General features: G+C 44.9%; 1 protein-coding gene across 5 annotated transcripts in view; it reads right to left on the bottom strand.

Annotated features, from left to right (window-relative positions):
• The window catches only part of LOC118394486 (cytoplasmic dynein 2 heavy chain 1), a 399,197-nt gene that overhangs the window by 280,098 nt on the left and 95,944 nt on the right, over positions 1–23,155 (bottom strand). For all 5 annotated transcript variants that reach the window (XM_052504034.1, XM_052503998.1, XM_052503950.1 and 2 more), the window contains exons 57-59: positions 16,914–17,051; positions 12,664–12,777; positions 11,616–11,776 (exon numbers count right to left, since the gene is read on the bottom strand). In XM_052504034.1, the coding sequence (XP_052359994.1) occupies positions 11,616–11,776; positions 12,664–12,777; positions 16,914–17,051 (413 nt within the window). The remainder of the gene's footprint in view (positions 1–11,615; positions 11,777–12,663; positions 12,778–16,913; positions 17,052–23,155) is intronic.

Here is a 23,155-nt window from a genome sequence, read left to right as displayed (position 1 = left end):
GGACTCACACACTGACAGAATAGACTACGGATGGACACACACACAATAACAGAATACACTACAGATGGACACACACACACTAACAGAATACACTACAGATGGACACACACACTGACAGAATACACTACAGATGGACACACACACACTGACAGAATAGACTACAGATGGACACACACACACTGACAGAATAGACTACAGATGGACACACACACACTGACAGAATAGACTACGGATGGACACACACACTGACAGAATAGACTACGGATGGACACACTCACACTAACAGAATACACTACAGATGGACACACACACACACACTGACAGAATACACTACAGATGGACACACACACACTGACAGAATAGACTACAGATGGACACACACACACACTGACAGAATAGACTACAGATGGACACACACACACACTGACAGAATACACTACAGATGGACACACACACACACTGACAGAATAGACTACAGATGGACACACACACACACTGACAGAATACACTACAGATGGACACACACACACACACTGACAGAATACACTACAAATGGACACACACACACACACACTGACAGAATAGACTACGGATGGACACACACACACTGACAGAATAGACTACGGATGGACACACACACACTGACAGAATAGACTACAGATGGACACACACACACTGACAGAATACACTATGGATGGACACACACACACACTGACAGAATACACTACAGATGGACACACACACACACTGACAGAATACACTACAGATGGACACACACACACTGACAGAATAGACTACGGATGGACACATACACACACTGACAGAATAGACTACGGATGGACACACACACACTGACAGAATAGACTACAGATGGACACACACACACTGACAGAATACACTACAGATGGACACACACACACACTGACAGAATAGACTACGGATGGACACACACACTGACAGAATAGACTACGGATGGACACACACACTAACAGAATACACTACAGATGGACACACACACACTAACAGAATACACTACAGATGGACACACACTGACAGAATACACTACAGATGGACACACACACACTGACAGAATAGACTACAGATGGACACACACACACTGACAGAATAGACTACAGATGGACACACACACACTGACAGAATAGACTACAGATGGACACACACACACTGACAGAATAGACTACGGATGGACACACACACTGACAGAATAGACTACGGATGGACACACTCACACTAACAGAATACACTACAGATGGACACACACACAGTTGAATCCAAGATGGCGTAGCAATCGGACGTGTGTTTTGTCTTGTCCCGTCCTGTCTAGTGTAAATATAGTTTTCTTCGTTTTTTTTTCTGTATATATTTCGTACATATTTTAATCTCACTTTCAAACTAGAGCTGAATATACTCTCCTGCAACCCACATCACCCAATGTGGTACGGATCTGCTTTTTCTATACTTTACTTTAGAACCGTCAGAAGCTAGCCAGCTAACTAGCTACTACTCAGTTAGCCATTGCTAGCGGTCTTCAAAGCTAACTAGGACACCAGCGCGACATCAACCCAGAGCATATCAGACTGCTCTTTCTCTACCACATCTCCGGTTCCTACCGCAAGCTCTGAACCTTTACACCGGATCATCGCAACTAGCTAGCTGCAATCCGAGTGGCTACTCCTGGCTAACGTCTCTGTCCCAAAACAAGCTACAGTTAGCCTTGAGCTAAGCCCATCTCCCGACTAGCCGAAGAGGCCCAACAATACCTCTTTTGCCAATTGGCCTGGACCCTTTACTGCCGACACGGAGCCCCGCCGATCCATCACGACTGGTCCGCCGACATAATCGTCCGAGGTGGTTTCAACAGGCTTTTTCGTTGCGACATCGCCAAAGATCCATCTGCTGGCCAAGGCCCGCGAGCTTTCTGAAACGCTGTGTCTCCAGCTCACCTAGCGTACTAGAGCACCTGTAGCATACTCCTGGGCTACAATTACCCGGGCCCACGACCGGTCTGTCGATGTCACCGCAAGAAGAGGAATAAACAGACTCATCCCATCGCGACGTCCCCAAAGGTTAGCTCTCTAGCCCTCGCTATCTCCCTGCTTGCTAATTCGGCCTGCTAACGGTTAGCTTGTCTAGCCCGGGCCTACGAACTGTTAGCTTGTTAGCACAGGCCTGCTAACCATCTGGCTCACTGCGTTCTAAACACTCTGAACCCATTTACTTTCTATCTCTCTTTGATTTTTATTTTGTTTATACCTTCCGGAAACCTGCCTCACCCACTGTGATACGGAATCGCTATCACCTTTAATTTTTATTTTATTTTTATGACACACTCAAGAACCTCCAGACGCTAACCAGCTAACTAGCTACAAGCTATTTAGTCATTGTTAGTTTTTTTTTAAACCTGGATAACACTCGCCAGCCCAGCTTCCCTGCCCATCCACCGCTGCCCCTGGACACTGATCTCTTGGCTACATAGCTGACGCACGCTGGACTGTCCATTAATCACGGTACTCCATTCTGCTTGTTTGTTTTATCTGTCGACCCAGTTGCCTAGTCAACGCCATTTTACCTGCTGTTTGTTGTGCTAGCTGATTAGCCTCGCCTACTGTTTTTAGCTAGCTTTCCCAATTCAACACCTGTGATTACTGTATGCCTCGCTGTATGTCTCTCCCAAATGTCAATATGCCTTGTATACTGTTGTTCAGGTTAGTTATCATTGTTTTAGTTCACAATGGAGCCCCTAGATCCACTCTGCATACCCCTGTTACCTCCTTTGTCCCACCCCCACACATGCGGTGACCTCACCCATTACAACCAGCATGTCCAGAGATACAACCTCTCTCATCATCACCCAGTGCCTGGGCTTACCTCCGCTGTACCCGCACCCCACCATACCCCTGTCTGCGCATTATGCCCTGAATATATTCTACCATGCCCAGAAACCTGCTCCTCTTATCCTCTGCCCCCAACGCTCTAGGCGACCAGTTTTGATAGCCTTTAGCCGCACCCTCATACTACTCCTTCTCTGTTCCGCGGGTGATGTGGAGGTAAACCCAGGCCCTGCATGTCCCCAGGTACCCTCATTTGTTGACTTCTGTGATCGAAAAGTCTTGGTTTTATGCATGTCAACATCAGAAGCCTCCTCCCTAAGTTTGTTTTACTCACTGCTTTAGCACACTCTGCTAACCCTGATGTCCTTGCCGTGTCTGAATCCTGGCTCAGGAAGGCCACCAAAAATTCAGAGATTTCCATACCCAACTATAACATCTTCCGTCAAGATAGAACTGCCAAAGGGGGCGGAGTCGCAGTCTACTGCAGAGATAGCCTGCAAAGTAATGTCATACTTTCCAGGTCCATACCCAAACAGTTTGAACTACTAATTTTGAAAATTACTCTCTCCAGAAACAAGTCTCTCACTGTTGCCGCCTGCTACCGACCCCGTCAGCTCCCAGCTGTGCCCTGGACACCATTTGTGAATTGATCGCCCCCATCTAGCTTCAGAGTTTGTCCTGTTAGGTGACCTAAACTGGGATATGCTTAACACCCCGGCAGTCCTACAATCTAAGCTAGATGCCCTCAATCTCACGCAAATCATCAAGGAACCCACCAGGTACAACCCTAACTCTGTAAACAAGGGCACCCTCATAGACGTCATCCTGACCAACTGGCCCTCCAAATATACCTCCGCTGTCTTCAACCAGGATCTCAGCGATCACTGCCTCATCGCCTGTATCCGCCACGGAGCCGCAGTCAAACGACCACCCCTCATCACTGTCAAACGCTCCCTAAAACACTTCTGTGAGCAGGCCTTTCTAATCGACCTGGCCCGTGTATCCTGGAAGGACATTGACCTCATCCCGTCAGTTGAGGATGCCTGGTCATTCTTTAAAAGTAACTTCCTCACCATTTTGGATAAGCATGCTCCGTTCAAAAAATGCAGAACCAAGAACAGATACAGCCCTTGGTTCACTCCAGACCTGACTGCCCTCGACCAGCACAAAAACATCCTGTGGCGGACTGCAATAGCATCGAATAGCCCCGTGATATGCAACTGTTCAGGGAAGTCAGGAACCAATACAGGCAGTCAGTCAGGAAAGCTAAGGCCAGCTTCTTCAGGCAAAAGTTTGCATCCTGTAGCTCCAACTCCAAAAGTTCTGGGACACTGTGAAGTCCATGGAGAACAAGAGCACCTCCTCCCAGCTGCCCACTGCACTGAGGCTAGGAAACACGGTCTCCACCGATAAATCCATGATTATCGAAAACTTCAATAAGCACTTCTCAACGGCTGGCCATGCCTTCCGCCTGGCTACTCCAACCTCGGCCAACAGCTCCGCCCCCCGTAGTTCCTCACCCAAGCCTCTCCAGGTTCTCCTTTACCCAAATCCAGATAGCAGATGTTCTGAAAGAGCTGCAAAACCTGGACCCGTACAAATCAGCTGGGCTTGACAATCTGGACCCGCTATTTCTGAAACTATCTGCCGCCATTGTCGCAACCCCTATTACCAGCCTGTTCAACCTCTCTTTCATATCGTCTGAGATCCCCAAGGATTGGAAAGCTGCCGCAGTCATCCCCCTCTTCAAAGGAGGAGACACCCTGGACCCAAACTGCTATAGACCTATATCCATCCTGCCCTGCCTATCTAAGGTCTTGAAAGCCAAGTCAACAAACAGGTCACTGACCATCTCGAATCCCACCGTACCTTCTCCGCTGTGCAATCTGGTTTCGAGCCGGTCACGGGTGCACCTCAGCCACACTCAAGGTACTAAATGACATCATAACCGCCATCGATAAAAGACAGTACTGTGCAGCCGTCTTCATCGACCTCGCCAAGGCTTTCGACTCTGTCAATCACCAAATTCTTATCGGCAGACTCAACAGCCTCGGTTTTTCGGATGACTGCCTTGCCTGGTTCACCAATTACTTTGCAGACAGAGTTCAGTGTGTCAAATCAGAGGGCATGCTGTCCGGTCCTCTGGCAGTCTCTATGGGGGTGCCACAGGGTTCAATTCTCGGGCCGACTCTTTTCTCTGTATATATCAATGATGTTGCTCTTGCTGCGGGCGATTCCCTGATCCACCTCTACGCAGACGACACCATTCTATATACTTTCGGCCCGTCATTGGACACTGTGCTATCAAACCTCAAACGAGCTTCAATGCCATACAGCACTCCTTCCGTGGCCTCCAACTGCTCTTAAACGCGAGTAAAACCAAATGCATGCTTTTCAACCGATCGCTGCCTGCACCCGCATGCCCGACTAGCATCACCACCCTGGATGGTTCCAACCTTGAATATGTGGACATCTATAAGTACCTAGGTGTCTGGCTAGACTGCAAACTCTCCTTCAGACTCACATCAAACATCTCCAATCAAAAATCAAATCCAGAGTCGGCTTTCTATTCCGCAACAAAGCCTCCTTCACTCACGCTGCCAAGCTTACCTAGTAAAACTGACTATCCTACCGATCCTCGACTTCGGCGATGTCATCTACAAAATGGCTTCCAACACTCTACTCAGCAAACTGGATGCAGTCTATCACAGTGCCATCCGTTTTGTCACTAAAGCACCTTATACCACCCACCACTGCGACTTGTATGCTCTAGTCGGCTGGCCCTCACTACATATTCGTCGCCAGACCCACTGGCTCCAGGTCATTTACAAGTCCATGCTAGGTAAAGCTCCGCCTTATCTCAGTTCACTGGTCACGATGGCAACACCCATCCGTAGCACGCGCTCCAGCAGGTGTATCTCACTGATCATCCCTAAAGCCAACACCTCATTTGGCCGCCTTTCGTTCCAGTACTCTGCTGCCTGTGACTGGAACGAATTGCAAAAATCGCTGAAGTTGGAGACTTTTATCTCCCTCACCAACTTCAAACATCAGCTATCCGAGCAGCTAACCGATCGCTGCAGCTGTACATAGTCTATAGGTAAATAGCTCACCCTTTTCACCTACCTCATTCCCATACTGTTTTTATACTGTTTTTATTTATTTACTTTTCTGCTCTTTTGCACACCAATATCTCTACCTGTACATGCCCATCTGATCATTTATCACTCCAGTGTTAATCTGCAAAATTGTATTATTCGCCTACCTCCTCATGCCTTTTGCACACATTGTATATAGACTGCCCATTTTTTTCTACTGTGTTATTGACTTGCTAATTGTTTACTCCATGTGTAACTCTGTGTTGTCTGTTCACACTGCTATGCTTTATCTTGGCCAGGTCGCAGTTGCAAATGAGAACTTGTTCTCAACTAGCCTACCTGGTTAAATAAAGGTGAAAAAAAAAAAAAAAAAACACACACACTGACAGAATACACTGGACAGATGGACACACACACACTGACAGAATACACTACAGATGGACACACACACACACTGACAGAATAGACTACAGATGGACACACACACACACACTGACAGAATACACTACAGATGGACACACACACACACACTGACAGAATACACTACAAATGGACACACACAGAATAGACAGATGGACACACACTGACAGAATAGACTACAGATGGACACACACACACTGACAGAATAGACTACGGATGGACACACACACTGACAGAATAGACTACAGATGGACACACACACACAGAAACAGAATACAGAATAGACTACAGATGGACACACGCACACACTGACAGAATACACTACAGATGGACACACACACACACTGACAGAATAGACTACGGATGGACACACACACACTGACAGAATACACTACAGATGGACACACACACACACACTGACAGAATAGACTACAGATGGACACACACACACTGACAGAATACACTACAGATGGACACACACACACACACTAACAGAATAGACTACAGATGGACACACACACACACACACTGACAGAATACACTACAGATGGACACACACACACACACACACTGACAGAATACACTACAGATGGACACACACACACACACTGACAGAATACACTACAGATGGACACACACACACACACACACACACACACTGACAGAATACACTACAGGTGGACACACACACACTGACAGAATACACTACAGATGGACACACACACACACTGACAGAATACACTACAGATGGACACACACACTGACAGAATACACTACAGATGGACACACACACACTGACAGAATACACTATGGATGGACACACACACACACTGACAGAATACACTACAGATGGACACACACACACACTGACAGAATACACTACAGATGGACACACACACACACTGACAGAATACACTACAGATGGACACACACACACACTGACAGAATACACTACAGATGGACACACACACTGACAGAATACACTACAGATGGACACACACACTGACAGAATACAATACAGATGGACACACACACTGACAGAATACACTACAGATGGACACACACACACACTGACAGAATACACTACAGATGGACACACACACACACTGACAGAATACACTACAGATGGACACACACACACACACACTGACAGAATACACTACAGATGGACACACACACACACACACACTGACAGAATACACTACGGATGGACACACCCACTGACAGAATACACTACAGATGGACACACACACACACTGACAGAATACACTACAAATGGACACACACACACTGACAGAATACAATACAGATGGACACACACACTGACAGAATACAATACAGATGGACACACACACACACACTGACAGAATACACTACAGATGGACACACACACACACTGATAGAATACACTACAGATGGACACACACACACACTGACAGAATACACTACAGATGGACACAACACACACTGACAGAATACACTACAGATGGACACACACACACACTGACAGAATACACTACAGATGGACACACACACACTGACAGAATACACTACAGATGGACACACACACACACACTGACAGAATACACTACATATGGACATGCACACACACACTGACAGAATACACTATGGATGGACACACACACACACTGAGAATACGCTATGGTTGGACACACACACACTGACAGAACACACTATGGTTGGACACAACACACACTGACAGAATACACTACAGATGGACACACACACACTGACAGAATACACTACAGATGGACACACACACACACACACTGACAGAATACACGACAGATGGACACACACACACACACACACACTGACAGAATACACTACAGATGGACACACACACACACTGACAGAATACACTACAGATGGACACACACACACTGACAGAATACAATACAGATGGACACACACACTGACAGAATACAATACAGATGGACACACACACACACTGACAGAATACACTACAGATGGACACACACACACACTGACAGAATACACTATGGATGGACACACACACACACACACTGACAGAATACGCTATGGTTGGACACACACACACTGACAGAACACACTATGGTTGGACACACACACAGACAGAATACACTATGGACACTGACTGCGGTCTGGTCCTACTAAAAGGTTGACACAGAGGTGAAAAATAATTCCTGTCCCGTCTTGCCAATTTTGCACCTGTACTGTCCTGTTCCCGCAACAGATCTATAACCCCGGAACGTTCCTGTCCCTTCCAGACAACAATCAATCCCGTCCTGTCCCGTGCTCATTTATGCGCACAGAAATATAGTACCAGTCAAAAGTTTGGACACACCTACTCAATCAAAGGGTTTTCTTTCTTTTTGCTATTTCTACATTGTAGAATAATAGTGAAGACATCAAAACTATGAAATAACACATGGAATGATCTAGTAACCAAAAATGTGTTTAACAAATCAAAATACATTTTATATTTGAGATTCTTCAAAGTAGCCACCCTTTGCCTTGATGACAGCTTTGCACACTCTTGGCATTCTCTCAACCAGCTTCATGAAGTAGTCATCTGGAATGCATTTCAATTAACAGGTGTGCCTTGTTCAAAGTTGATTTGTGGAATTTCTTTACTTCTTAAAGCATTTGAGCCAATCAGAAGGCAGCCCTATTTGGTAAAATACCAAGTCCATATTATGGCAAGAACAGCTCAAATAAGAAAAGACAAACAACAGTCCATCATTACTTTAAGACATGAAGGTCAGTCAATCCGGAAGATTTCAAGAACTTTGAAAGTTTCTTCAAGTGCAGTCACAAAAACCATCAAGCGCTATGATGAAACTGGCTCTCATGAGGACCGCCACAGGAAAGGAAGACCCAGAGTTACCTCTGCTGCGGATGATAAGTTCATTAGTTACCAGCCTCACAAATTTCAGCCAAATAAATGCGTCAGAGTTCAAGTAACAGACACATCTCAACATTAACTGTTCAGAGAAGACTGCGTGAATCAGGCCTTCATGGTTGAATTGCTTTAAAGAAGGATACCAAAAAGAAGAAGATACTTGCTTGGCCCAAGAAGCAAGAGCAATGGACATGAGACCGGTGGAAATGTGTCCTTTGGTCTGATGAGTCCAAATGTCAGATTTTTGATTCTGACCAGCGTGTCTTTGTGAGACGCAGAGTAGGTTAAATCTAGCCTTGGTTTCCTGTAGACAGACAAATCTAAGTTTTAAGTGTTCGGATCACAAAGAAGAACATTCGTGAGATGCAGAAAAAATGAAAAGATGCTGGAGGAGTGCCTGACGCCATCTGTCAAGCATGGTGGAGGCAATGTGATGGTCTGGGGGTGATGGTCTGGGGGTTCTTTGGTGGTGGTAAAGTGGGAGATTTGTTCAGGGTAAAAGGGATCTTGAAAAGGAAGGCTATCACTCCATTTTACAACGCTATGCCATACCCTGTGGACAGTGATTAATTGGAGCCAATTTCCTCCTACAACAAGACAATGACCCAAAGCACAGCTCCAAACTATGCAAGAACTATTTAGGGAAGAAGCAGTCAGCTGGTATTCTGTCTATAATGGAGTGGCCAGCACAGTCACCAGATCTCAACCCTAACAAATTGACAACTTGAATGCCAAAAGTCTGCGAGGCTGTAATTGATACAGATTCTTTGAAGAAAGAAAAGTTTGAAGGACACAATTATTATTTATAACTTTGTCAACGTCTTGACTATATTTCCTATTCATTTTGCAACTCATTTCATGTATGTTTTCATGGAAAACAAGGACATTTCTAAGTGAAACCAAACTTTTTACTACTGTTATAAGTAGTTTCCATGAAAACATACATGAAATGAGTTGCATATATTTAAAAATATATATATTTTTTTATCCCAGCCCCCGTCCCCACAGGAGGCCTTTTGCTTTTTGGTAGGCCGTCATTGTAAATAAGAATTTGATCTTAACTGACTTGACTAGTTCAATAAAGGTTAAATAAAAAATATAAAAGGTCAATGGATGATCTTCGCATTTGTGGTTCCCACCGTGAAGCATGGAGGAGGTGGTGTGATGGTGCTTTGCTAGTGACACTGTCTGTGATTCATTTAGAATTCAAGGCACACTTAACCAGCATGGCTACCACAGCATTCTGCAGCGATACGCCATAACATCTGATTTGCGCTTAGTGGTAAGATAATTTGTTTTTCAACAGGACAACACACCTCCAGGCTGTTTAGGGGCTATTTGACCAAGAAGGAGATTGATGGAGTGCTGCATCAGATGACCTGGCCTCCACAATCACCCGACCTCAACCCAATTGAGATGGTTTGGAATGAGTTGGACCGCAGAGTGAAGGAAAAGCAGCCAACAAGTGCTCAGCATATGTGGGAACTCCTTCAAGATTGTTGGGAAAGCATTCCAGGTGAAGTTGTTTGAGAGAATGCCAAGAGCGTGCAAAGCTGTCATCAAGGCAACGGGTGGCTACATTCCATGTGTTATTATTAGACTGTAAACTCCTTCCAGACTCCCATTAAACATCTACAATCCAAAATTAAATCTACAATTGGCTTCCTATTTTGCAACAAGGTATCCTTTACTCATGCTGCCAAACATACCCTCGTAAAACTGGCCATCCTACCGATCCTCGACTTTGGCGATGTCATTTACAAAATAGCCTCCAACTCTCTACTCAACAAGTTGGATGCAGTCTATCACAGTGCCATCCGTTTTGACACCAAAGCCCCATATACTACCCACCACTGCGACCTGTATGCTCTCGTTGGCTGGCCCTCGCTTCATACTCGTCGCCTAACCCACTGGCTCCAGGTCATCTATAAGTCTTTGCTAAGTAAAGCACCACCTTATCTCAGCTCACTGGTCACCATAGCAGCACCCACCCGTAGCATGTGCTCCAGCAGGTATATTTCACTGGTCATCGCCAAAGCCAACTCCACCTTTCCTTCCAGTTCTCTGCTGCTGCCGATGTCATTAAGGGAAACGTTTTACTGTGGATATAGATACTTTTGTACCTGTTTCCTCCAGCATCTTCACAAAGTCCTTTGCTGTTGTTCTGGGATTGATTTGCACTTTTCACACATACACACTCTCTCTCTCTCTGTATCACTCTTCTAGATCTATCTCCCTAAATCTCTATTTCACTAAATATCTAGTTCTCTCTCCCTCTCCTTTCCTCCTTCTCCCCCCATTCCTCCCTACCTCCTTTCCTCCCTCCACATCTCTCACCTCTTCATGCTGACCCAGGAGGTGTCGAAGATGCCCATGAGTCGCAGCACCCCCTCCAGGATGTCTCTGATAACGTCAGGAGGCATCCTCAGGGAGCGGATCTCTGATAGAGACTCTGGCTTGATGTTCCCCACAGCTCGCTTAGCCTCATCCACCAGGGGCTACAGACAAACACACACACACACAGATTAAACAAAGATCAGGTGTGTGAATGTGTCTGTGATTTGATGTTCCCTACAGCACACTCTGTCTTATCCAGGTTAAATATAGGCCAGCTATGCTGTTGGACTATGGACAAAACCTGTGTTTGATTGTGTTGGTCAATCCAGTATCCTCTAAAACGACAGGTACAACAACAGGTACAACTACAGGTACAACAACAGGCACAACAACAGGTAAAACAACACAGAGGTAAAACAACACAGAGGTAAAACAACAACAGAGGTAAAACAACACAGAGGTAAAACAACACAGAGGTAAAACAACACAGAGGTAAAACAACACAGAGGTAAAACAACACAGAGGTAAAACAACACAGAGGTAAAACAACACAGAGGTAAAACAACACAGAGGTAAAACAACACAGAGGTAAAACAACACAGAGGTAAAACAACACAGAGGTAAAACAACACAGAGGTAAAACAACACAGAGGTAAAACAACACAGAGGTAAAACAACACAGAGGTAAAACAACACAGAGGTAAAACAACAACAGAGGTAAAACAACAACAGAGGTAAAACAACACAGAGGTAAAACAACACAGAGGTAAAACAACACAGAGGTAAAACAACACAGAGGTAAGACAACACAGAGGTAAAACAACACAGAGGTAAAACAACACAGAGGTAAAACAACAACAGAGGTAAAACAACAGAGGTAAAACAACACAGAGGTAAAACAACACAGAGGTAAAACAACAACAGAGGTAAAACAACAACAGAGGTAAAACAACACGGAGGTAAGACAAAATAAACAACAGAAACAACAGATACTACAGAGATGTGAATGTGGGGACATGTATTGTAAGGGTATGCTGGTTGTATTCACCTGTACTTCTCTCAGCTCGTCGTCTATTTTCCCCTTCCTCTCTTCACACTTAGACACCTCCTGAGCAATCTTCCCTTTGATTTTCTCCATCTCAGTCTTCTGGTCACTGGCATTCTGAAACCCAGAACAAAGAGGGGAGGTGAGGAAGTGATGGAGTCCATTCTGGCTCAGGTGAAAGATGAGATAGAGAGAGGGAGACTGACTTTTCATAACCAATCATCGGAATCAAAAACAATATCACATTTCTACCACCTCATTCTCTCCCCTCATCCTCCCAGTCTCTTCCCATCCCTCCTCCCCTCCACCTCCTAATTTACCCCATCCCTCCTCCCCTCCACCTCCTAATTTACCCCATCCCTCCTCCCCTCCACCTCCTAATTTACCCCATCCCTCCTCCCCTCCACCTCCTAATTTACCCCATCCCTCCTCCCCTCCACCTCCTAATTTACCCCATCCCTCCTAATTTACCCCATCCCTCCTCCCCTCAACCTCCAAATTTACCCCATCCCTCCTCCCCTCCACCACCTAATTTACCCCATCCCTCCTCCCCTCCACCTCCTAATTTACCCCATCCCTCCACCTCCTAATTTACCCCATCCCTCCTCCCCTCCACCTCCTAATTTACCCCATCCCTCCTCCCCTCCACCTCCTAATTTACCCCATCCCTCCTCCCTTCCACCTCCTAATTTACCCCATCCCTCCTCCCCTCAACCTCCTAATTTACCCCATCCCTCCTCCCCTCAACCTCCTAATTTACCCCATCCCTCCTCCCCTCAACCTCCTAATTTACCCCATCCCTCCTCCCCTCATCCCCCTTGTCTCTTCCCATCCCTCCACCTCCTAATTTACCCCATCCCTCCTCCCCTCAACCTCCTAATTTACCCCATCCCTCCTCCCCTCCACCTCCTAATTTACCCCATCCCTCCTAATTTACCCCATCCCTCCTCCCCTCAACCTCCAAATTTACCCCATCCCTCCTCCCCTCCACCTCCTAATTTACCCCATCCCTCCTCCCCTCAACCTCCTAATTTACCCCATCCCTCCTCCCCTCCACCTCCTAATTTACCCCATCCCTCCTAATTTACCCCATCCCTCCTCCCTCAACCTCCAAATTTACCCCATCCCTCCTCCCCTCCACCACCTAATTTAACCCATCCCTCCTCCTCCCCCTCCTAATTTAACCCATCCCTCCTCCCCTCCACCTCCTAATTTACCCCATTCCTCCTAATTTACCCCATCCCTCCTAATTTACCCCATCCCTCCTAATTTACCCCATCCCTCCTAATTTACCCCATCCCTTCTCCCCTCAACCTCCTAATTTACCCCATCCCTCCTCCCTTCCACCTCCTAATTTACCCCATCCCTCCTCCCCTCCACCTCCTAATTTACCCCATCCCTCCTCCCCTCCATCTCCTAATTTACCCCATCCCTCCTCCCCTCCACCTCCTAATTTACCCCATCCCTCCTCCCCTCCACCTCCTAATTTACCCCATCCCTCCTCCCCTCCACCTCCTAATTTACCCCATCCCTCCTCCCCTCAACCTCCTAATTTACCCCATCCCTCCTCCCCTCATCCCCCTTGTCTCTTCCCATCCCTCCACCTCCTAATTTACCCCATCCCTCCTCCCCTCAACCTCCTAATTTACCCCATCCCTCCTCCCCTCCACCTCCTAATTTACCCCATCCCTCCTAATTTACCCCATCCCTCCTAATTTACCCCATCCCTCCTCCCCTCCACCTCCTAATTTACCCCATCCCTCCTCCCCTCCACCTCCTAATTTACCCCATCCCTCCTCCCCTCCACCTCCTAATTTACCCCATCCCTCCTCCCCTCCACCTCCTAATTTACCCCATCCCTCCTAATTTACCCCATCCCTCCTCCCCTCAACCTCCAAATTTACCCCATCCCTCCTCCCCTCCACCTCCTAATTTACCCCATCCCTCCTCCCCTCAACCTCCTAATTTACCCCATCCCTCCTCCCCTCCACCTCCTAATTTACCCCATCCCTCCTAATTTACCCCATCCCTCCTCCCCTCAACCTCCAAATTTACCCCATCCCTCCTCCCCTCCACCACCTAATTTAACCCATCCCTCCTCCCCTCCACCTCCTAATTTACCCCATCCCTCCTAATTTACCCCATCCCTCCTAATTTACCCCATCCCTTCTCCCCTCAACCTCCTAATTTACCCCATCCCTCCTCCCTTCCACCTCCTAATTTACCCCATCCCTCCTCCCCTCCACCTCCTAATTTACCCCATCCCTCCTCCCCTCCACCTCCTACTTTACCCCATCCCTCCTCCCCTCCACCTCCTACTTTACCCCATCCCTCCTCCCTCCACCTCCTAATTTACCCCATCCCTCCTCCCCTCAACCTCCTAATTTACCCCATCCCTCCTCCCCTCAACCTCCTAATTTACCCCATCCCTCCTCCCCTCATCCCCCTTGTCTCTTCCCATCCCTCCACCTCCTAATTTACCCCATCCCTCCTCCCCTCAACCTCCTAATTTACCCCATCCCTCCTCCCCTCCACCTCCTAATTTACCCCATCCCTCCTCCCCTCCACCTCCTAATTTACCCCATCCCTCCTCCCCTCCACCTCCTAATTTACCCCATCCCTCCTCCCCTCCACCTCCTAATTTACCCCATCCCTCCTCCCCTCCACCTCCTAATTTACCCCATCCCTCCTCCCCTCCACCTCCTAATTTACCCCATCCCTCCTCCCCTCCACCTCCTAATTTACCCCATCCCTCCTCCCCTCCACCTCCTAATTTACCCCATCCCTCCTCCCCTCCACCTCCTAATTTACCCCATCCCTCCTCCCCTCCACCTCCTAATTTACCCCATCCCTCCTCCCCTCCACCTCCTAATTTACCCCATCCCTCCTCCCCTCCACCTCCTAATTTACCCCATCCCTCCTCCCCTCCACCTCCTAATTTACCCCATCCCTCCTAATTTACCCCATCCCTCCTAATTTACCCCATCCCTCCTCCCCTCCATCTCCTAATTTACCCCATCCCTCCTAATTTACCCCATCCCTCCTCCCCTCCACCTCCTAATTTACCCCATCCCTCCTCCCCTCCACCTCCTAATTTACCCCATCCCTCCTCCCCTCCACCTCCTAATTTACCCCATCCCTCCTCCCCTCCACCTCCTAATTTACCCCATCCCTCCTCCCCTCCACCTCCTAATTTACCCCCATCCCTCCACTTGCCCACAAGGACGCATCTGCCTCCAAATTACACACCCCAAACTCACACCCCTCATTCACTGATGGCTACTTTGAAGAATCTCAAATATAAAATATATTTTGATTTGTTTAACACTTTTTTGGTTACAGCATGATTCCATATGTGTTATTTCATAGATGTGATGTCTTCACTATTATTCTACAATGTAGAAAATAGTAAAAATAAAGAAAAACCCTTGAATGTGTAGATGTCCAAACTTTTGACTGGTACAGAATGCCCTCCTCCCTCTCTCTCTCTTTCCCTCCATCTCTATGACTGAAGAGAAAGATGGTGAGATATCTTCACTAATGAACAGAGCTTTCCCCAATACATCAACCCATCAGGGAGAAGAGGAAAGTGGAAGAAACAGAAAACATTAGCTATGAAGAATGAGGACACACTCACTCAAGCTATGCGGTAGAGCGTAGCAGGTAGAGAGAAGGGCAAAGACACAGAGAAAGTTTAGATGAAAAGTTGGTGCAAAACCTTAGCCTGAAGGAGATGGAAGTCCCTGTGGGGACCCCTGTCCCAGTATATCACTGCCACATCACAAGCCAGACAACACACAAACACACACACACATTACAAACACACACACATATTACAAACACACACACACATTACACACACACACACACATTACACACACACACACACACATTACACACACATCTCTGGGATCTGAGGCTGGCGGGCCATGCACGGTGGGCTTATGAATAATCAGGGTGAATTATGGGAGGAAAAATTAATAGCTGTCCGAGACAGAGAAGAGTGAGACAGAGAGAGACACAAATAGAGAGAAAGAAGCTGTTATTAGAATCTGCTCAGCAGTTGTCACGGAAACGGCTTGGCGAATCGTACAGACCAGGCCTGTCCCCGGAGGCTTAAAGAGTTGTCAAAGAGACTTGTCACACACACCTACACACAAAGACAGCTCATGCTCAGAGAAACAACTATACACAAATGTACAGGCACACTCCAATGCGCTCGCTCGCACAAACACACACACACACACACACACCTGCATAGAGGTGGTGATCTCCTGCAGGGCTGAGTCTGCCTCCTGCTGTTTGGTCCTCAGCAGAGTGCTCTGCTCAGCAGCCCGCCTCTTCAGCTCATCCACCAATGCCTTCGCTTCGTTCAGCTTAGACACGCCCGCCTGGGGGGGAAAGCCAACCACATCAGATGTCACAATTAGTTCTCATGATAGACTATATTTTCATTCAGCAGAGTGTTTCATCCTAAACAAGATAGTTAACACATACATCTGCAAATGCACTGCTTGCTGCAGGGAGTTTGTGTGTGAGCATTACTGTTAGTGAATGCTAAGTAAGTGTATATGGTGTGTATGTAGTGTGTGTATATGGTGTGTGTTTAGTGTGTGTACACCACCATTCAAAAGTTTGGGTTCACTTAGAAATGTCCTTGTTTTCCATGAAAACATACATGAAATTAGTTGTAAAATGAATAGGAAATATAGTCAAGACGTTATAAATAAGTTAAAAATAAGTAATTTTATATTGATTTCGTTAAAGAATCCTCCATTTGCAGCAATTACAGCCTTGCAGACCTTTGGAGTTATAGTTGTCAATTTGTTGAGGTAATCTGAAGAGATTTCACCCCATGCTTCCTGAAGCACCTCCCACAAGTTGGATTGGCTTGATGGGCACTTCTTACGTACCATACGGTCAAGCTGCTCCCACAACAGCTCAATAGGGTTGAGATCCAGTGACTGTGCTGGCCACTCCATTATAGACAGAATACCAGCTGACTGCTTCTTCCCTAAATAGTTCTTGCATAGTTTAGAGCTGTGCTTTGGGTCATTGTCCTGTTGTAGGAGGAAATTGGCTCCAATTAATCACTGTCCACAGGGTATGGCATAGCGTTGTAAAATGGAGTGATAGCCTTCCTTTTCAAGATCCCTTTTACCCTGAACAAATCTCCCACTTTACCACCACCAAAGAACCCCCAGACCATCACCCCCAGACCATCACATTGCCTCCACCATGCTTGACAGATGGCGTCAGGCACTCCTCCAGCATCTTTTAATTTTTTCTGCATTTCACAAATGTTCTTCTTTGTGAACCGAACACCTCAAACTTAGATTCGTCTGTCCATAACACTTTTTTCCAATCTTCCTCTGTCCAGTGTCTGTGTTCTTTTGCCCATCTTAATATTTTATTTTTATTGGCCAGTCTTGAGATATGGCTTTTTCTTTGCAACTCTGCCGAGAAGGCCAAAAACCCGGAGTCTCCTCTTCACTGTCGACGTTGAGACTGGTGTTTTGCGGGTACAATTTAATGAAGCTGCCAGTTGAGGACTAGTGAGGCATCTGTTTCTCAAACTAGACACTCTAATGTACTTGTCCTCTTGCTCGGTTGTGTCCCGGGGCCTCCCACTCCTCTTTCCATTCTGGTTAGAGCCAGTTTGTGCTGTTCTGTGAAAGGAGTAGTACACAGCATTGATCTTCAGTTTCTTGGCCATTTCTCACATGGAATAGCCTTCATTTCTCAGAACAAGAATAGACTGACGAGTTTCAGAAGAAACTGTATATAAACTTTTTTCTACTGTATTATTGACTGTATGTTTGTTTATTCCATGTGTAACTCTGTGTTGTTGTTTATTCCATGTGTAACTCTGTGTTGTTGTTTATTCCATGTGTAACTCTGTGTTGTTGTTTATTCCATGTGTAACTCTGTGTTGTTGTTTACTCCATGTGTAACTCTGTGTTGTTGTATGTGTCACACTGCTTTGCTTTATCTTGGCCAGGTCACAGTTGTAAATGAGAACTTGTTCTCAACTGGCCTACCTGGTTAAATAAAGGTGAAATAATTAGATGTTTTTAAAGTTCTTTGTTTCTGGCCATTTTGAGCCTATAATCAAACCCACAAATGCTGATGCTCCAGATACTCAGCTCGCCTAAAGAAGGCCTGTTTTATTGCTTCTTTAATCCGGACAACAGTTTTCTGCTGTGCTAACATAATTGCAAAAGGGTTTTCTAACGATCAATTAGCCTTTTAAAATGATAAACCTGGATCAGCTAACACAATGTGCCATTGGCACACAGGAATGATGGTTGCTGATAATGGGCCTCTGTACACTCATGTAGATATTCCATTAAAAATCTGCCGTTTCCAGCTACAATAGTAATTTACAACATTAACAATGTCTACACTGTATTTCTGATCAATGTTATGTTATTTTAACGGACACATTTGTTTGCTTTTCTTTCAAAAAACAAGGACATTTCTAAGTGACCCCAAAATGTTGAATGATAGAGTATATAGTGTGTGTATATAGTGTTTGTTTACAGTGAGTGTATATAGTGTTTGTAAATGTTGTGTGTGTATATGGTGTGTGTATATAGAGTGTGTGTATATAGTGTTTGTAAATGGTGTGTGTGTATATGGTGTTTGTAAATGTTGTGTGTGTATATGGTGTGTGTATATAGAGTGTGTGTATATAGTGTTTGTAAATGTTGTGTGTGTATATAGTGTTTGTAAATGTTGTGTGTGTATATAGTGTATGTATATGGTGTTTGTAAATGTTGTGTGTGTATATGGTGTGTGTATATGGTGTGTGTATATAGAGTGTGTGTATATAGTGTTTGTAAATGTTGTGTGTGTATATAGTGTTTGTAAATGTTGTGTGTGTATATAGTGTATGTATATGGTGTTTGTAAATGTTGTGTGTGTATATGGTGTGTGTATATGGTGTGTGTATATGGTGTGTGTATATGGTGTGTGTATATGGTGTGTGTATATAGAGTGTTTGTAAATGTTGTGTGTGTGTATATGGTGTGTGTATATAGTGTGTGTATATAGAGTGTGTATATGGTGTGTGTATATAGTGTTTGTTTACAGTGTGTGTATATAGTGTTTGTAAATGTTGTGTGTGTATATGGTGTATGTATATAGAGTGTGTGTATATAGTGTTTGTAAATGTTGTGTGTGTGTATATAGTGTTTGTAAATGTTGTGTGTATATGGTGTGTGTATATAGTGTGTGTATATAGTGTGTGTATATATTGTTTGTAAATGTTGTGTGTGTATATAGTGTGTGTATATGGTGTGTGTATATCGTGTTTGTAAATGTTGTGTGTATATGGTGTGTGTATATAGTGTGTGTATATAGTGTTTATTACATAAAACACAAGGAAGGGGTGACATTAAAGGATTAGAACATGAAGGACAAACACTACAGCATCAAGACACTATCAAACACTACAGCATCAAGACACTATCAAACACTACAGCATCAAGACACTATCAAACACTACAGCATCAAGACACTATCAAACACTACAGCATCAAGACACTATCAAACACTACAGCATGAAGACACTATCAAACACTACAGCATCAAGACACTATCAAACACTACAGCATCAAGACACTATCAAACACTACAGCATCAAGACACTATCAAACACTACAGCATCAAGGCACTATCAAACACTACAGCATCAAGACACTATCAAACACTACAGCATCAAGACACTATCAAACACTACAGCATCAAGACACTATCAAACACTACAGCATCAAGGCACTATCAAACACTACAGCATCAAGGCACTATCAAACACTACAGCATCAAGACACTATCAAACACTACAGCATCAAGACACTATCAAACACTACAGCATCAAGACACTATCAAACACTACAGCATCAAGACACTATCAAACACTACAGCATCAAGACACTATCAAACACTACAGCATCAAGACACTATCAAACACTACAGCATCAAGACACTATCAAACACTACAGCATCAAGACACTATCAAACACTACAGCATCAAGGCACTATCAAACACTACAGCATCAAGACACTATCAAACATGTGTCAGTCTTTCTGCAACAGAGACATCCTTATGTGTGAGGGTGCGTGTCATAGTTTCCTTTTTCATGATCACAATCTTGTAAAGCCCAAACCCTCCAAGTTCCCCAATAGCTGCCCCTCAACCATTCAAGACCCCTCCCACAGACCCCTCAACCATTCAAGACCCCTCCCACAGACCCCTCAACCATTCAAGACCCCTCCCACAGACCCCTCAACCATTCAAGACCCCTCCCACAGACCCCTCAACCATTCAAGACCCCTCAACCATTCAAGACCCCTCCCACAGACCCCTCAACCATTCAAGACCCCTCCCACAGACCCCTCCCCATTCGAGACCCCTCACCACACTTGTCTCCAATTCCACATCCCAACCCTCAGCTTCCTTCAGCCCATACCATCTATCTCTGCTGGCCACCCACTTCGTGTTTCTACACAACACATATCTTTCAACTATGCTGTGATGTTCAACGTACAATTTCAATCTAATCGAATAGAATCTACAGATTGCGTGTTGAAGATCAATACTTTTACTAAGAGTATTGGTATATTAGTAATTGACTAACCCGGTCTCTCCAGATCTCCTAACAGTACTATTTCTAGGGTCAATTTTAGATCAATACTATGCATTTTCAGCCATTCCTGAACCTGAGACCAGAACCAGGCTACCTGAGGACAACACCAAAACAAATGGTCTATTGATTCTGTATTCTCAACAAAAATCTGCAGAGCTTCGATGATTTTATGCCCCAAATATTCAACGTTTTGTTGGTGGCAAGAATTAAATTATAATAATTTTAGCTGAAAAGCATGAAGTCTTGAATCTTGTGTTGTTTTATATATCAACTCATACACCCTGTACCATGGAATCAGTACATCAAAAATCTCTTCCCAACTATATTGCAATCTGTATGGCACCAGTTGTCAACATCCTGGTCCTCAAATGAAACTGGTATACTTTCCAATGTATGCTATTTCTATTCCTGCCAGTTTTGATCCTTTATATTGGGCAGACAGACCAGTTCCCTGCCTCCTCCCACTGCCACCTGCCTCCTCCAGTTGATCCTTTATATTGGGCAGACAGACCAGTTCCCTGCCTCCTCCCACTGCCACCTTCCTCCTCCAGTTGATCCTTTATATTGGGCAGACAGACCAGTTCCCTGCCTCCTCCCACCTGCCTCCTCCAGTTTTGATCCTTTATATTGGGCAGACAGACCAGCTCCCTGCCTCCTCCAGTTTTGATCCTTTATATTGGGCAGACAGACCAGTTCCCAACCTCCCCCAGCTGCCACCTGCCTCCTCCAGTTTTGATCCTTTATATTGGGCAGACAGACCAGTTCCCAACCTCCCCCACCTGCCTCCTCCAGTTTTGATCCTTTATATTGGGCAGACAGACCAGTTCCCTGCCTCCTCCAGTTTTGATCCTTTATATTGGGCAGACAGACCAGTTCCCTACCTCCCCCAGCTGCCACCTGCCTCCTCCATTTTTGGGGCAATGCTGTAATCAATTGGTTGTACTCTTGGATTGAGCCGACCTTCCCGTACAATTCTGTCCATGAAGGACAAAACTCTACCATTACAATTTACAATATCATTTAAGAACAAAATTCCCTTTTCAAACATCTTTCCCATAAATACAGGTATTTTATCAACCAGCACATTTGAGTTCAGCCATAATATTTAATGTAATATTTGTTATATCTTTTCAAGGAGATGAAATTGAAATTGTAGCCAGCTCTGCAATGCTTGTTTGAAAAAAGTATCATTTTCAATTAATCGAAAATGAGACATGGCAATCTGCACAAAGGCAAAAAGGCCATTTTTAAATAATGGACGAGCTTTTCTTATTAATCTACTTGAGAACCATTTAGGGTTCAAATAAAACTTTTGAATGAGTGAAGCTTTTAGAGAGAGGTTTAGTGCTTTTATATTTAATCATCTTAACCCACCCAATTCATTCATATTCATTATAAAGATAGGCTCATTTTATTTTGCCTGGTGTAGCGTCCCAGATAAAGCAAAATATTATTTGCTCATATGATTTGAAAAAAAAAAAAAAAATCATCAGGAGTAGGCAGCGCCATAAGTAAGTGAGTAAACTGAGATATGATTAAGGAGTTAATCAGGGCAATTTTTCCATAAATAGACAGGTATCTACCTCTCCATGGTTGCAGGATCTTGTCTATTTTTTCAAGTTTTCTATTGAAATTCATTGTGGAGAGCTTATTTATATCTTTTGTGATATGAATACAGAGTATATCTACTTCACCATCAGCCCATTCTATAGGTAAACTGCAGGGTAATGTAAAAGTTGTATTTAAGGATTCAATAGGTAATATTGTACACTTATCATAATTAGGTTTTAGTCCAGAGAGTACAGAAAAGTTATCTTAGATCTCTAATGAGACATTGCAGGGAT

The sequence above is a fragment of the Oncorhynchus keta genome, chromosome 1, assembly GCF_023373465.1.
Source record: "Oncorhynchus keta strain PuntledgeMale-10-30-2019 chromosome 1, Oket_V2, whole genome shotgun sequence".
NCBI lineage: Eukaryota > Metazoa > Chordata > Actinopteri > Salmoniformes > Salmonidae > Oncorhynchus > Oncorhynchus keta.
Note: the sequence above shows the minus strand (reverse complement) of the source record. Positions and strands in the feature narration are given on the sequence as shown.